Here is a 16,226-nt window from a genome sequence, read left to right on the forward strand (position 1 = left end):
GTTATAATCTAATAATCTGAAAACTGTTGCATAAATGGTCCCTCTTTTCTCCAAACTTTTTTTCAGCCTCAGCCCCTAATTTCAAATTGATTTTTATGGACGTAGTATATAACGGTGAACAGGGTGTACTGTATTGATCCACTCCTTATTTTCTGTGCAACCCCATAAAATCCTTGGCTTTTATATTTTCTTACTTGCTGCATGTGTTGGTCCTTAAAAGCTGGCCTGGAGCAGGCCTTCCTGGGCTCCAATTGGACACCCATCCTCAATTGTGTGGTCTTGACAAGGTTATTATTTTTTTTCTTTATTATTTTGAAACATATTTAACCTCTTCCCTGTGTTTGACGGAACCACGTCGTCATGAGCCACGGGTGGCGTGTGCTCATGATGGCATGGTTCCGTCATGAGCGGGCGGGGGTGTGATGGAAAGGTGCAATATATAATTTTAAAGGATTCATGGGGGTGCATTACAAATGTTTTTTAAAAGCTGTGAGGTTGCTTCACAAAGTGTTTACTCTTGTCGTACTCCTTGCTAACTCTTTAATTTTAGGACTGTTCCGAGCTTACTGCTCAATTCACAAAGTCAAATCTGTGTGTGGCGATCTCCTGTGGATTTGGAGGATATGGCCTAACAGCTAGAGCGGTGGACCTATAAGCTGGGGAACCAGGTTCGAGCCTCTGCAGGGACGCTCAACATCCTATGATTCTGGACAAATCACATAATCTCCCCGTGCCTAACAAAATGAATGTGTGCGTTTGTAACACAACTGGTACTTATGTAAAGCGCTCTGATACCTTTGGTTCGACTTTGCGGTATATAAAAACTCCCCCCTAAAAATGTCTACACTTAGGTGTACATTTCTGCCCAGATGCAATTCACTAAGCCTGTGCAGAATGTTATGCCTAGTTTTTGCAGTACATTACTCTAAACTTAGGCTAAAATGGAGGGGATACTTACAGCTCAAAATATGTGAAACCTATTACTAGTAACTTTCTGGGCCTATTTGAGTTGCATATCACCCAAACTTTTTTGTACTTGGAATAATTGTAGATTTTTGCCTATGCTATGCAGAACTATGAAATGAGAAGAAAGTAAAACATACCCTAGAATCATTGCTACTGGAACCACATAAATAAATCCTATACTGTGCCCTGTTCCCCTTGTGCTGAGAGACATTGCAGTCTTATCAATTACATTTGTGATGTTTATCATTGTGTCTGTTTAATTGGGACATACAATGAAATATATGTGTATGAGGGAAAGAATAGTAGTATTAGATGTGAGATGAATCATGTTTTTTAAAAATTCATTAATTTACATATTGATAATTTTGTATATATGTACATCTCCTAGGTGATGATGTGTACAGTTGTCTGCAATGCTTATTGTTATGACTTTTTTAAACATTTTTGTATTAAGAATTTTTGTTTAAAAAATTGCCTTGTGATATATATGCCAAATCAAAATGTATATAACCGTTTTTAAATTAATGTTATGTAGTTTACTATTACTACATTTAGCACTACTGGAGTAGTTGTGGTTGTTTTTGGTGAATTGTAGCTGACTTACCCTCTTGTAGTATTCACAGCTTAGTCCTATAGTTCAGGATTGCTACAAGCGTAAATCTTTCTAATCTGGGCCTTTTAGGAATTGGGCCTAATGTATAGGACATGTATATGTGAACATTTTTATCTGTACCTTAATCAATTGCGTTTAGTAGTACATGAAGTAGTACGGTTGGAGAGCTACCAAATGCACCTTTGTGAATTGATCCTTAAATACCATTTCTTTTACATTTGTTTACAGCAGTAATTCAGAAAATAAAGTGATTTTTTCCAGTTATTGAGAGTTTTTGCTGATAAGACTTGTTTTCTTCCTTTTGTAGCTTATTGACATTGAAGATAATTGCCCAACTTCCTGCCGCCCAGATGAAATAAGTCATGGATATGTTCAAATTAAGGTGAATTATGTTTCCTTGTTCATTTTATTGTTATGCATACACTTCATTAACCCATTAAGATTCATGTTGCTCTCTTTTTATATCGATGTACAAAACTGATCTTAAATTACTTCATAGCCCTTTTCACGTGCAGGTTAAATTCGCAAGACTATAGCCAGACTCAGCAATTTGCTTGACTTATTGGTCATCCCAGAACACCTTAATTTATCCATAAATGATGGATGCTTTTTCAAATATAAATTCTCCTATATGTGTTTAATTTTGTTTTAAAATTAATTATAAGAAACTAGTATTACCTGTGGAACCCTGACCTATTTCCATAGTGATATTGAAGTAATACTGCGAGGCCGACCAGAAACCTATGGTCAACGTCCCAGCGCAGTCTCACATTGCTCTCTTTCCCTTTACATTTGAAATGATTTGGGGGAAGTTAACTGCACCAACAACAAGGCATTTCTCTCTGGAATTCTCTTCCACCGCATCTTCTCTATGAATCGATCATCAGAACTTGAAGATCCTCCACTTCTGTCAAGCGTTTGCTACTGAATCAATTTTAACCTACCTTTAGTCTCTTCCTCCATTGCACTTGGCTCCTGGGAGCATCCATTGATCAAATGAGGACTTTATAGAAACTTTAGAATAAATACAAAGAACATGAATTCAATAAAATAGTTTTACCAAAAACGAATTGTTTATTTAGAAGCTGATCTTTGTAAAGAAAAAATCATTAAATATAACAGTCAACTATCTTTAAATCCGTGTTATAATCTACACGTCACAGACCTCAATCAATCAGGTTTCTTGTAAAGCGTGACTTCTTGCCAGTTTTGGTCTCAATGCGCTGTGTGGGTGGCGGGGTCTGCGGTTCAGTCGAAGAGCAGGTTTTGAGTTCCTTCCTGAATTGAGGCAGTGACTGTGATTGCCTGAGATGTAGAGGTACGGAGTTCCAGGTCTTCGCGCAGAACTTGAGTTATTACTTTCTGGTGCCTTGTTGTAGTGCCACCTGAGAAAATCTAGGAGTAGTACTCTCATCACTGGTTCCAGGCAACTTTTCCTGTCACTCAGTTCTAACTACATTTGCAGGTTCATTATTGTGATGCCAATTTCACAATATAATGTATCATTGTTAACATATTCTGAGGAGTTTAGGTTTCTGGTCTGTCTCACCTATATTCTCCACCCAGGATTGACATTTTTGCCAAGTCGTCAAATTGGATCATCCCTGGTAGATACTGAGTACTAGTTGTTGTATAGGAGATTACTAGGACTTGGAGGTATGTTATTGTTGACTCCCTGACCACCTTTATCACTTTTGATCACTGTCTTAATGGATCATCTTAAGCAGAGGCCGGGATTGTGGCCAAAACTAAAGTCCGGATCCATAACTTTATACCAGCAAATAATCAGGTGATCTATTTCTGTCAAAAACTGAACTATTCTGCTATTGGCTGTTTCGGTGATCGGCCCTGTCTCTACTTTTATTTGACCGATATGTGCATGTGAACGCTAGATGCTAGAGAAATACAAGCTGGACTTCCAGAAATATGCACATGATATTCATCTAGTGGTGAACCTAAAAATGGGGTCGGATGCCTTCAGAGAGAAGCTACAAACAGGCATTCATTAAGGCATGATGTAAACTAAAAGAGGACATTTTTGGCCGTTCTATGTCAAACAAAGAGACTCCTCAAAAAGATTATAGGCAGTGTAATGAAAGTGAGTTGCTTTGAGGTCATTCTGTTTGATAGTAGTTCGTTGTGTTGTTTTTTCTTATATAAGTATATGTATGCTTATTCCTCTAATCTGTTAATTTTTAGGAGCTTTTGAGTTTCTCACAGCAAGCACAACCAACAGTCTTTAATAATAAAAATCCCAAATGCCTACAAATTTTGAAGACTCACTCTTGAAGTAAGAAAGCAAGGAGAAATATTTTTCATTCTTCTAATGACATTTTTATATGTTGCCTATAGTTGAGCGATCCCTCGAAACCCAACCTCTTGACGTGCACTTATTTACCCACCAAAGAAGGTTCAGATACCAGCTAGGTCGATTCACCCATTCATCCCTCTAAGATTAGTGACAGTAATAGAAAGAAGAATAGTGAGTTGTCTATAACCCCTCCAATTATTTTTATTTATGAAAGATTGAACATCTTCCAAAATACAATCAATACTAGTTCAGTGCAAATACAATTAAAATATAGCATAATCTAGTCCTTCCCATTTAGATTCAAGAATGGAAATATACATCAGTAGAGCTGATTTATGTATGGCAAAGCTGGAGGTCACATAGGATGAATAATTAGGTATGGGAGGATAAAAGTGAAGGCACACCTTCAGAAATGGGATGAAAATGTAGTAGCAAAATTAAGAAACGCCTGAAAGACTGACAACATCAGTCCATTCATTCAAGTCATTTCTCGTGTGCCAAGAGTACTTAGAGGAAATGGGGGTCCTTGTAACAAGTATGGTCTTATGGAACCGGAAACTACTGCAAGATCACTAGATTTAAAGACTCTCTGTCTTAGGCTTTGACTCTAGGGTGGGTGCAGTGAAGGCAAACACTTAAGGCACTACACTCTTGAAGAAACGAGTTGGCTAGAATGCTCGCGGACAGTGTCCTGGATGTTTCCGCCCTTCTGTGGTCACAATTGTCAACGGAGGATGTACACGTCAGGTTACTTTTACTAACAGACTATTCATTTCAGTGCAGATGTGTGCACTCGTGTTTGTTCGTATGCCACCACAGGGTTGTGATGCGATCTTCGTATTCGAGTAGATGAGCCTCAAGACAGCAATGCGGTAGACACTGCAAAGCACAATCCAGGACCAAAGGTAGGGCGAGCACCAAGGGCAAGAATCACAGCATGGTCACTTCGGAGATATCTTGAGCTCTTCTGTCTTTACCAGTAGCTGTCGCTAGAGATGATCACTTCTCTAGCCTTGACAAATGGTCGTGAGAGCTCAGTTCTCAACACCTTTATTCTTTTAGTTGGGCTGGGCATTGGTACAAGCATTTTGGAGTATCTGCACTAAATCAACAGGCTTTGGTACTTGAGCTGACAAAACAGGTTCCCCATGTACTGTGCAGTCTGCTTCCTTCTATGCTTCATGTCAGAGCAATACAGGTCTGTTTAGTCCTTCAAGTCTGATCCTAAGTATGGAAGGATGCAAGATGTCTGGAGTTCAATGTAGAGTACATTTTTCTCGCGACGTGCCTGCTGTAGAACGTTGAGTATGGACCTGTGAGAATATCCTGATGCATGAAATGCCCTGTTAATGTTAAAGCAACATTTTACACGTGGGGTCACTATGCCCACTTTATGCCGAACACCAGCCCCAACACTTGGCTGGTTACAAGGCACCACCCACATTGGACCATGTGTGGAGAAAATGGTCATCAACTTAAATGTATGACCTTTTGTGATAGAGATTTGTTATGTATGTATTCCATACATGTGTTTGGAATTCCTGTGTCGCTATAGTGTAAGATCAATAAACACCCACTTGGAAAACAAAATGATGCACTGAATGTTGGTGTTTGTCTGCTGGGTGAGGTCTGGCAGTTCAACATAGTTGGACAGAGGATGGGTCCCACTCGAAAGCTATCAGGCTGCGGCTATAACGTAAGGACCTAACATGAAATAAGGAACATACTGTCTGCCTAATGGCTCCATACTCTTGTGTGAAGGCCCTGCTCTCCAACTACAACATTGTGGTGATGAGTTGCTAAAGGAATCTGCAGAAGATGCAGGAGGACACAGGTAGCGATGAGGAACTATTCATGAGCAAGATGATGATGGACTTGTAAAGAGGCCCTGAGAAAAGGATGATGTAACTTGGGGTAGCCCACACTCAGACCCACTGACAAGTGGCATCAGCGCTAACCCTTAGGCAGGGGGAGCCCAGTGACGAGGCGAGTAAATTACCCTTACTGGACATTTTGCAAGAGGTTACTGCATTGTCTTTGTCTGTGATGGAAATAAGTATACTGGACAACCGACCTAGAGAAAGGAAGCAAAAGTGGTCTGCAAAGTAAAAAGAACTGGCATGTAGAGCCGAGATGGTGAATAGACCTTCACAGATCTATTGTAAGTGTTTTGGTGAGTCCAATAGTGTCTGAGATGACTTCTTTGCTCTCTCCTGGAAGGACAAGCCCTTTTTTGTGTGGAGAAATCGAAACATTTAGGGCCTGGCTACTGGAACTCAAGTAAGCGTGTGTGTGAGATCTACCTTGTAGGCTAGTTTGGGGGGCAAGTCAAGTCTGTTTCTCCAGAAGGGTCACATGGGAAGCTGTGACGTATCAGCAAGCAGGAATGTGGGATGTGGACAATGTCGCACACTATCGGCTGGCAATCGGAGACAGGAGCATGTGACCTGCAGCAACCAAAAGAGAGCACATGAAGAATGGCGCTCAGTTGATGGGTTAGCGGATTCTCTTCGTAAGAGGCAAGTCTGATCATGGTCGTCTGAAACACCAGAAACCCTGCATGCCGTACTCAACAATTGAACTGATAAAAAAAGGTAGTGTGCAACCAAAGATAATGAACTAAAGGGGGAACAAAGTTGACTATCAACGGGAGGGGAGAATTGCCAGAATGCATCCATGAGGGGTTTGGACAAACCCATGCCCCAAAGACATGCTAAATCTCATGTCCCTGTGAGGGTGAAACCCCAAAGATTAATTTGAAATTGTGACACAATAATTATTTTACAAGATTGTCCCACAGGAGCAGCCTAAGCTGTCTCTCTTGGTAATCGCTTAAGAGTAATAGTAATTCATAACTTAATTTTCTGCTTCTGGAATATTAGGTGCAGTTTTACATTATTTGTGATTGAAGTAAAGTGCATTTTCCTTTTTAGGTCTCGCCTATGCAGCGCGCATGTGCTGCATAGGCGATCTTTAGTAATTGATTACCTTTTTCGCCCAAAAACACACACGCATTGCATTGCTTTGAATGGCAAAGCTTGCAAGTTTGGCGATTCCTTTGCAGGAGCGAGATTTGAAACCATCTGTTTGTAATTAACAGATGGTTCCTGCTAGCTCCCTCAAGGGAAACAGGCGCATGCACCATACTCTCTCCCCCCTCCCCCTCAAACTGTTTTTTTTTTTTACTTTCAGCGCGAGGCGGGCGCTCTTGTTCCTCTATTGAGTGTCATTCGCTTTCAGTCTTTTTATACTGCCTTTATGCATTGTGATGATAAACTGAAGATCATTACTGAATGTCCTTCCTTTTTTTTTCTTTCTTAAGGAAACGGTCTTGAGTGCTTCAGTGTTTTGTCTTCCTCATAATATTTAACTATGTGCATAGCAATTGAGGCAATATTTCTTTGTTCTTCAAATTCAGCTGGGGACTCAAATACGACAGACAGGGCGCTGTGACTGGCATGTCAGGGCCTCCTGCATGGTTTGTTTTTCAGCCACACAGTCCCTTAGCTCCTTCCCAACAGAATATCCTACAAGACAGCCTTTGATATGCTTCATTGTGTGAGCCCACCTGCAGGAGAACCTGTTATTTGCATTTCTATAAACCAGAAAAGCAAGACACCCCTCTTCTCGTTGACGCAGGTTGGCCTCATGGCAAACACGTGCAACTGTGAAGCTCTGTTGTGAATCCAAGGGACTGATTGTTTAAGGAAAGCACCAGTCGAGAGTTGTTAAACTGTCTGCCAGGCTAAAAAGGTACAGGCTTGTCTATTAGATTTATGTACCTTTTTACCTTCTTTAAAATTGATTGTGCTAATTAGTGGTTTTAACACCCTGGGGCTCATACGTGTGATCATCCGCCAAGGGCTCAACAAGAAGCCGAGATCAAGTTCAGTCCAAGAGCACTTTGCAGAAGCAAGGCTCGCACTTTCTCCCAAAAGAAGCACTTAGCGCTAGACCTAAAAAAGTGAAAGCCTGAGTGCTGAGAATTCTTTCAAACTGCCCAGAACTATTTGTGTACAGAGTATTATAACAGTGCTGTAGGGGCATGGCTCGTGAGTGTGTAAGAGTTGCCAAAGCTTTCCTGATTCATCGGTGTTGTAATCTTTTTTCACAAGGATGTGTGTGAGATAGCTTCACGGGTCTCTCCCCGCAGGCTGCAAAGCTCATCAGTGAACCTGTAGGCGTCTTTCATGTACTGTACTAACTAAGATTTGTTTTGCGCTGTGCTGCCAATGGTATGGCCTCGGGTGCCATTACGCCCCTGCCTTTCCTAATAGAGCAGAGCATGAGGAAGTACATCCGGTTCCTACAAGGCCCAAGTCACATAGCTGACAAATCGCTTCTGGCTCTGCCATCCAAGTGTGTTTGTGCTGGATCTCCGGCCGGTGATTGCAGACACTGTATGTGATCTCAGTTGTCTGTCGTTTGTGTTACTGACCGACTTACATCTTGTGCTAGAAAGTAGTCGCTTCTATTTAGTGTTGTGTGGAATTTCCATTCCCTGTGTGACTATCGCTGTTTTCTAGAACTTTATATCCTATTTCAGCCTTTTTTGCTAACAGGCTCAGGGTGTCTGTTTCTAGGAGAAGTGTGGGTTCCCCCCTGGCTTGTGTTATTGTAATATAGAACTTCACTTCAAATCGCCCCCAGGTTGTTGTCCATACAAGTGCTCCAGTTGTGATTTTCTAACCGGAAAGGGTAGCTCCTCGTGCGGTGGGGTACTCTTGTCCTTGTATCATATTCTACTACTTGAATTCAAAGGCATATCAATTTCACAAGATAGCGGCATTCAGGAGATATTTAGAAGCTTCAAAACTGCAGAGAGCCCGTCTTGTAAGGTAAAACGTCTCTTCACAACTGCTGATAAGTGTTTTTATTAATGTTTATGAATGTGTCCATTCTCACATACAACAGAGGGAAGTTGTGAGGTGAAGTAGATGTTAAGGAGCCACAGAGGAGGAACACTGTTCTCGCTGTTGGAATCCAGGTTCCCAGAAGTCTGTAGGGAGATGGTGGGCCTGAGAGGAAATGACTAGACAAGGTTCGCAATCACCCCTGTGCCAAAATGCCAAACGAGAAGATTGTTTCTATACATTAAACCCACCCACATCCACTGGCTCGGCCTCAACCTCCTTTTCCCCTAAATAATATTGAAACAAAAATGCACAGACAAGAGTGAATGAAAGCACAAAATTGACCCAGCACCCGAGAAACACAAATAATATATTATGTGACGGCAATGTAGCATCATATTTCTAAAAACAAAGCAAAATAAAACAGATAGCTTCCCAATGAAAGAGGCCAAACAATGGTATTTTGATTGTAGAGAACACTGTCCCTTTATTCCAATTTTTTTTAATTCTTAGCAGATACAACAAAATTGCTCGCCAACGCGTTTCATCCCTTTCTTGGGACTTCTTCAGGGCTAAAAGCAATTACAAAAAAAACTATTTACACTACAAACATATTAAAAACATTCAATATATAAGAACCAGACAATTCATTTTCATGGCTCATCAGCAACTGTAATACATATGGACATTTTAGAAAATATAAATCAATGGGAAGCTAATTTGAGTTTTACATCAGGCTGGAAGGTCTTGCTTTCAGTTTCATTCTAATAAATTATTCTTTATATTGAATACATTTTTGAAGGGAGAAAAAATGGGCAGAAAGAAATGTACAGTACATCTCCAATAAAATTACATCTTTCACAATCTCAAATGGCTGAGATATAAGTAAATTTGTACAGGTATAAAAACTATAAAGGAATCGAAAAAATGTATATAACATCACAAGTCATATTCGTGATGTGGACATCGCTATGACATTCAATATACAATATTAGTGTTTCATGAACCCTTATACATACTATCCATTCACAAATATTACTTAGATATAAGGGTCATGCTGAGCTCAAAAAACAAGTTTCACAATATTAGCCAAACTATTTTTTATTTTTTATTAAATCCTACCTCGAATAGGTTCCTTTAATTGTTGTTGTTTGATGTGTAGACTAAATAAATTCTTTTGATCAGCAAAGCACATGTAGCGTATCTGAAAATAAACACATCATAAGTGTGCTTTTAGTTCTAAACTTCAACTGCATAATAACCAAGTAATTATTACTCTAAATAGTTATTTCATCAATAATAGTCTTATTTTCATGTGTCCCATTAACTCTGAATGATATCAACATGATGCCGTGTTGACACTATATGTTCGGACGGGTACTACACTGACCTCAGGTATATGATAGCGTTATAAAATTATATTATTAGCATCGGATAGGAGAAATAGATTTATTAAATTAAATACTGAGCTACATTTTACTCATGTAGGAAGGGATGTGTTTATTTTCAGATACGCTACATGTGCTTTGCTGATCAAAACAATTTATTTATAAGTCTTTTGTGCTTTTGTTGGTGGTGGTTCTTGAACCGCCTAAATTGGGGTGTATGTGGGTCACACCCCAGACCAAATGCACAGAGGTGATTAAAAGGTTGTAGAGGCTGTCGCATTCAACAAGTGACTAGTGCTGGATCTTTATGCTCTAACCCTCTTCCTTGCCTGTATAAAAAGAGTGAATGAACCCTTTTGGTACAAGATTCAGATTTTGAGCTAGAGAGCGAACAAATGCATTGAATTGTGGGTCATGAAGGTCAAAGGCAATCCGGTACATGCTGACTAGTGTCGGCCAGTACGGGAGAGGGGTTCGTTCAAGCGATAGCCCTTGATGGGCTTGAGCAGAGAGCACTGGTGAAAACCAAAAGGGAAGATCAGATAGGAAAAGCGAAGGCTCAAAGTCCCATACGCATTAGCAAACGTGGCTGCAGAGCAGTCACTTTAACCCTTACATTTGGAGGCATCATCGCTTCCTTCCCTGGTACCTGGCCACCTCATGGACATTTCCATTATTGTCACGTGAGGGATAACGATGAAGCTTAGAAGAGGACCACACGCTAGAGAGAGGCCTTTGTTGTCCACAGACCCTTCCCTCCCAATTAGTCACTTGGGTCGTTTCCCAATCCTGATTGGGAGAAGTCACTATTATTACAGCAACAGTTTAAATTACCCCTTTATGATCTCCTGTTAAGGAATATGAGCTTTTGTTTAATTTTAAAAAAATGTACATTTTAGAACATTAATATTAACTTTCAAACATTAACATGCGGGGCAGGCAAGAATACAAGACTCTTTAGCTGTGTAGTATCTTGAGCAATGCCATTAGGCCTAAAAGTGCCATCAAGGCAGATTGCTGTTTATTCTCTGGCACATTTTAAATTAGCCAACTGGTTGGTATGAAATTCACACCCTGAATTAGTTTAAAGTGTTACACAAAAGTAACCTAAAAGTCATAAATAGTCTCTTTTCCAATCATACCCATGTCCATCTTTCCCCATTTAATTCCTAGAACCCTTTTTAGTCTTTGACCGTAAGAACACCGGTCCTTTATATTGTATTTGAATCGCATTTATATAGTCTGCAATATCTTATTTACACTTTTTTTAATAACAAAGCTCAGCTTTTACTCTTCCACTGCTTCTTAGTGCTGTAGCTTGTATCAGTGTCAGTTTGCACATTGTTTTCTACTGTTTTCTTGGGTAGCGTGAGGGCAACTTTCCACCAAACCAATGCTTGCTTGTTCACTGTTTTATGTTCTTCTACACATGCCAGTGTTTCCTGTCCCAGGACTTGTGCGTAGTGCCTCCTGTCTCCTAGTGACCGTGTTTTTGTCTCCATGTCTCACTATTTGAACATCCGCTGTCCTATTCAACTTACTAGCAGGCCGGGAGGTTAACATGTAAGAGGCAAGTCTGTTGTTGTGTGCCCCAACATGTGACATAGATTCTTATTACACATGAAGCAACATTATAGTCTAATAAATGAAACATGAGAGGTTTGTGTATAGCATACATCTCGAACATGCTTATTTCAAGATGCACTCATATGTAATAATTAAGATAAAGGGAGCCCGGTGAAATACACTATTTGCGTAAGATCACACAGTTTGGTTAAGCATGGAAACCAGGTTGATCCCAGGTTGACTGGCTTCACATTTCACACTTCAGCTACTAGATGGGTCTCTTTCTTTCTCCTGTTTTACATCAGAGATTAGTGTTTTGTTCTTTTATTTATGCTTGGTGCGTGAGGTTAGAGCGTGAGTGGCAGGCGGAAGCCACATGGAAGCTCAGCTCGTTTTTGGCTCGAGGGTCCAAGAGGACCTTGGCCTGAGCCCGAGCTGGTCTTCTGGCTCGAGCCTTCAGTGGCTCGCCCACCTCTGCCTATCCCCTTCTCAATGTGTTTATTGGATTGTATGTCATTACATCACATACTAATACCACACGTGCCATTACAACGCAGGTATTACTACGCGATGTCAATGACAATGACATGGCATTGCATCGCAATTTTTTACCACAGGTATGCTTTTACCACGCATGCCATTACAGCGGAAAGGCATGCGTAGTAAAGCTAAACTCGTGGTAAAGGTTTGCAATGTAATTGACTCTAGACTACCCCGGCACAACTACTCCCTACAATAACACTACACTACACAACCCCCAACACTAACCTAAAACACTACACAAACACTACAAAACTACACTAAACCCTAAAATACTACACTACACAAACACTACAACACTACCTTAAACCCTAAAACAGTACACAACTAAACTACACAAACACTACAACACTGCCCTAAATCACCACAGTACTACACTACCCTAAAGCCTAAACTACTACACTATACGAACACAACACTACCCTAAACCACTACAGTACACAAACACAACAACACTACCCTAAACCCTAAAACACTTCACTACAAAAAACAAACACTACTCTAAACCCTAAAACACGACACTACTACACTACCCTAAAGCCTAAAACACTACACTACACAAACACTACAACACTACCCTAAACCCTAAAACACTACCCTACACAAACTCTACGACACTACCCTAAAACACTACAATACACAAACACTACAACACTACCCACACTACTTCCACCCCTACACTACCCTAAACCCTAAAACACTACAACACTACCCTACCCTAAACCCCACACTACTCCCACCCCTACACTACCCTAAACCCTAAAACACTATGACACTACAACACTGCCCACACTACTCCCACCCCTACACTACCCCAACCCTAAAACACTACGACATTACCCTACCCTAAACCACTACCAACACTGCCCCCACCCCTACACTACCCTAAACCCTAAAACACTACGACACTACAACACTACCCACACTACTCCCACCCCTACACTACCCCTAACCCTAAAACACTACAACACTACCCTAAACCACTACCCCCACCCCAAGCATAATCAGCCTTACCTCTTTCCTTGTGGTTCCAGCGCCACCGTCTCTGCTCCCGGTTCCTGCTTCCTGCTTCCAGGGGCGGTGCACGTCGTTGTGAGGAAACAGCCTCAGTTTCCTCACAACGACATGGATAGCCATTACATCTCATGCGTTGTAAAAGCGCATGCGATGTAATGGTATGGGTAGTTTTTACTACGCGTTGTAGCATTGCATGCGTTGTAACGCATGCGATGTAATACAACGCGTAGTAAAAGTTGCGTTGCGATGGCTGTTCCCCGTTTATTGTCCTAGTGTCTGTACATTCTTAAGCACAGGCTCTGGGTGTTTCCTGTCGCAGCATTTGGGTTCCCCCATTTGTCATTATTCTTTTGGGGAAGGGGGGGCAGGAGGGTGCAGCAGGGATCTTCTATGTCTTTGTACGTGCCACTGTCTTTTCTATTGCATACTGTGTCGTCCCTGCGTCTGTCCTTGTGTCTAGTCTTTGTCAAATGTTACACTTTTGTGGAAAACTTACTGCGATAAGAAGGTAAGTAGTTTTCTTCTGGTAATCGGTGAACGGGGCCTTGTGCTACGTACGCAAAGAATTTCCAAACTTGAAAGAAACCAGAGGCTCGTGCTCCTGGACTCTTTTTGCATGAAGAACGAGGCTGCAAGTGAACTGTTTTTTTATCTTCCATTACTGGATACACCTTGAGCCGGGTGTGTATGAATCTCAGTAATAGCTTGCCAGAAACCAGCAGCACTCCTGTCCGCAGATAAACAAAGCCGCTGAAAGAAAAAAACAAGCATTGGCATAGCCAACAGGTCTTGCCTTTGGGACCTTATAAGTGCTTAGCCATGCAACAGTTGATGTTGTTGCACCAAGGATATTGTGCTGCATAACTAAATACTTCTACGGTCCCAAAAGCGAGACCTATTGGCTATCCCAGTGCTTGTTTAAAGACTAATCAATCACTTGCTGGACACTGGTTCACTGACCAGTCTTAGTTGGATAGTTCAGTGACTCTGTTACACCTTCCTCAGTAAGTCTTCGACTGCTTGACTTTGTGCCCCTGAGTGTCACCTCATAAAGGGGTGACTTGGTACTCACTTTTAAGCTGAATACATAGGTAATGGCCAGGGACATCAGTGGTGAAAGGTTCTGATTTGACATTTGTGGTGAAGGTGCTGATTGACTCAATCTGATCCTAGTAACTCCAAAGAGAATTGAAATAAAAAGGTGATTTGTGCAGCTTTCAGATAGTGGCACTCTAGTAGCTTAAGCACCAATTTTAAAAGTGACAGATGAGTTTTTAAATGCCTGACCACGAATTATCTTGTGCACACATGTTCAATTTTAGATAGGTTAAATACTCATTTGCTATCCTGATTCGCAAGTTTGACTTGACCGGATATTTCATGTGCAAATTGCAGGAATCATCTCAGTATGGTGGAACTGCTTTATTCACAATCCTTATCGCAGGAGTGGTCTGTGTGCATTCCAGCTGGCACCACGTGCAAAAGTTGGTGAACACCAGTGGGCTGACAAGGTTTTCCATGATCATCAACAATTTGCAGATAGGTTCTGACTTTTAAATCTGCTTGGGTAGCGGATGTGGTGTAACGGCCAGAACTGCTGACTTTGAAGCTGGGGAACTAGGTTTGAGCCTCGGCACCATCTCAACATTCTGTGATCCTGGGCAAATCACTTAATCTCCCTCTACCTACAAAAAATGAATGTGTGTGTAATTGTTAGACCTGGCACGATTGGCGTGGGTCTCCCTTCTATTTTTCGCCTCTGTCTCCTCTGTGTTTTACTGGTGTTAGATGTTCTGGGCGCTGGGCCACTGCTATTCAGTGCCACAGCGCGAATGCTCCCTATTGTAAATTGACAGTATGAATTGGTATCATCCTAATTGACCCAAGGAACATGATAGGAAAGTCGAATTTAGTATGCCTTTGCTCCAAATATTAAAGGGCATCTTTTAGTGACGGTTATTTTTATATTCTGTGTTTAAAACTACCACTTTTGGTAAGTAGGTATTTTTTTGCCTACGCCTTCCCATGTGCTCTGCTGTTATGTGTATTGGCTGTCTGGTTTTGGAAGGTGAGGGCAGGCTGAGGCTGACCTGGATTAAATTGAGAGCTCTGCAGTTGAAGTATGGGGAGGGGTGTCCCTTTGATCTGCACAGGGCTGTGCCTAGCAAGGTGAATGATGGCTCCACCTCCCACTGGGCGTCTGATGGCAGACTCCCTCTTCCCGAAAGGCAGGATGCCGCCTCATAAATAAAGTGCTCCAGGACGACACAAAACCGGTTCTGGCTCGGTTCAGTGATTTGTGACTTTTTGAGAACAAAGTCTTTTGGGGTATAAAGATCTGTGTTGAAACCCCTACACGGGGTATTACTTCTGCATGTCAAGACGAACCTCTGTCCCTGTAACTCGAGGCAAAGGACTTTGAAACTTTCATCCATCTTCCTGAAGCAACTACCCAAGGGCCTGATTTGAGCTTGCCTCCTGCTGAAGTCTCAGGGGCATTAGACTTCACCCATCAGCCGTCCGGATTCCTATTTGAGGGGGATTCTACTCGCAGGTGAGGCCTTTGTCTAGAATTTCAGAGCCTCTGGTTCTACTGCGGGGTACGCTGTTGAACCTGGTGTGGGTCGGGGACAATCGGTATTTGCCCGGCGGTATTGCCTCTGTGACCCTCTAGTTATTTAATCAATGAAGAGGCAGGCGCTGGAGACTGGAAGGCAGGAAACAAGGTTTTTATTCTCTCCGGAGGAGAACACAACAAAACGGGCAGAAGGTATCGTTCTGAGGTGCTCTAACTACATTTCTGAGGCCTGGCCTCTTATACACTGTTTTATGACTTTATTGCAGATTACATATTCATGTTAAAACTTTGATGTATGGAAAAGACATTCCCGGAACTCCCCTTTGGGCCCGTTCCCACACGCATTTACAGTTGAAGTCCCCACCCTAGTCACACCAGGTGATGAGTATCGCGC

The 16,226-nt window shown here is 41.6% G+C and overlaps 1 protein-coding gene across 1 annotated transcript in view; it reads left to right on the top strand.

Moving 5' to 3' along the window:
• Window positions 1-16,226, top strand: part of EPHX2 (epoxide hydrolase 2) — a 587,345-nt gene that overhangs the window by 82,296 nt on the left and 488,823 nt on the right. Inside the window, exon 6 of the mRNA XM_078649944.1 lies at window positions 1,887-1,961. Within this exon, the coding sequence (XP_078506070.1) occupies window positions 1,887-1,961 (75 nt within the window). The remainder of the gene's footprint in view (window positions 1-1,886; window positions 1,962-16,226) is intronic.

This window comes from Lissotriton helveticus, chromosome 6, assembly GCF_964261635.1.
Source record: "Lissotriton helveticus chromosome 6, aLisHel1.1, whole genome shotgun sequence".
Classification (NCBI taxonomy): domain Eukaryota; kingdom Metazoa; phylum Chordata; class Amphibia; order Caudata; family Salamandridae; genus Lissotriton; species Lissotriton helveticus.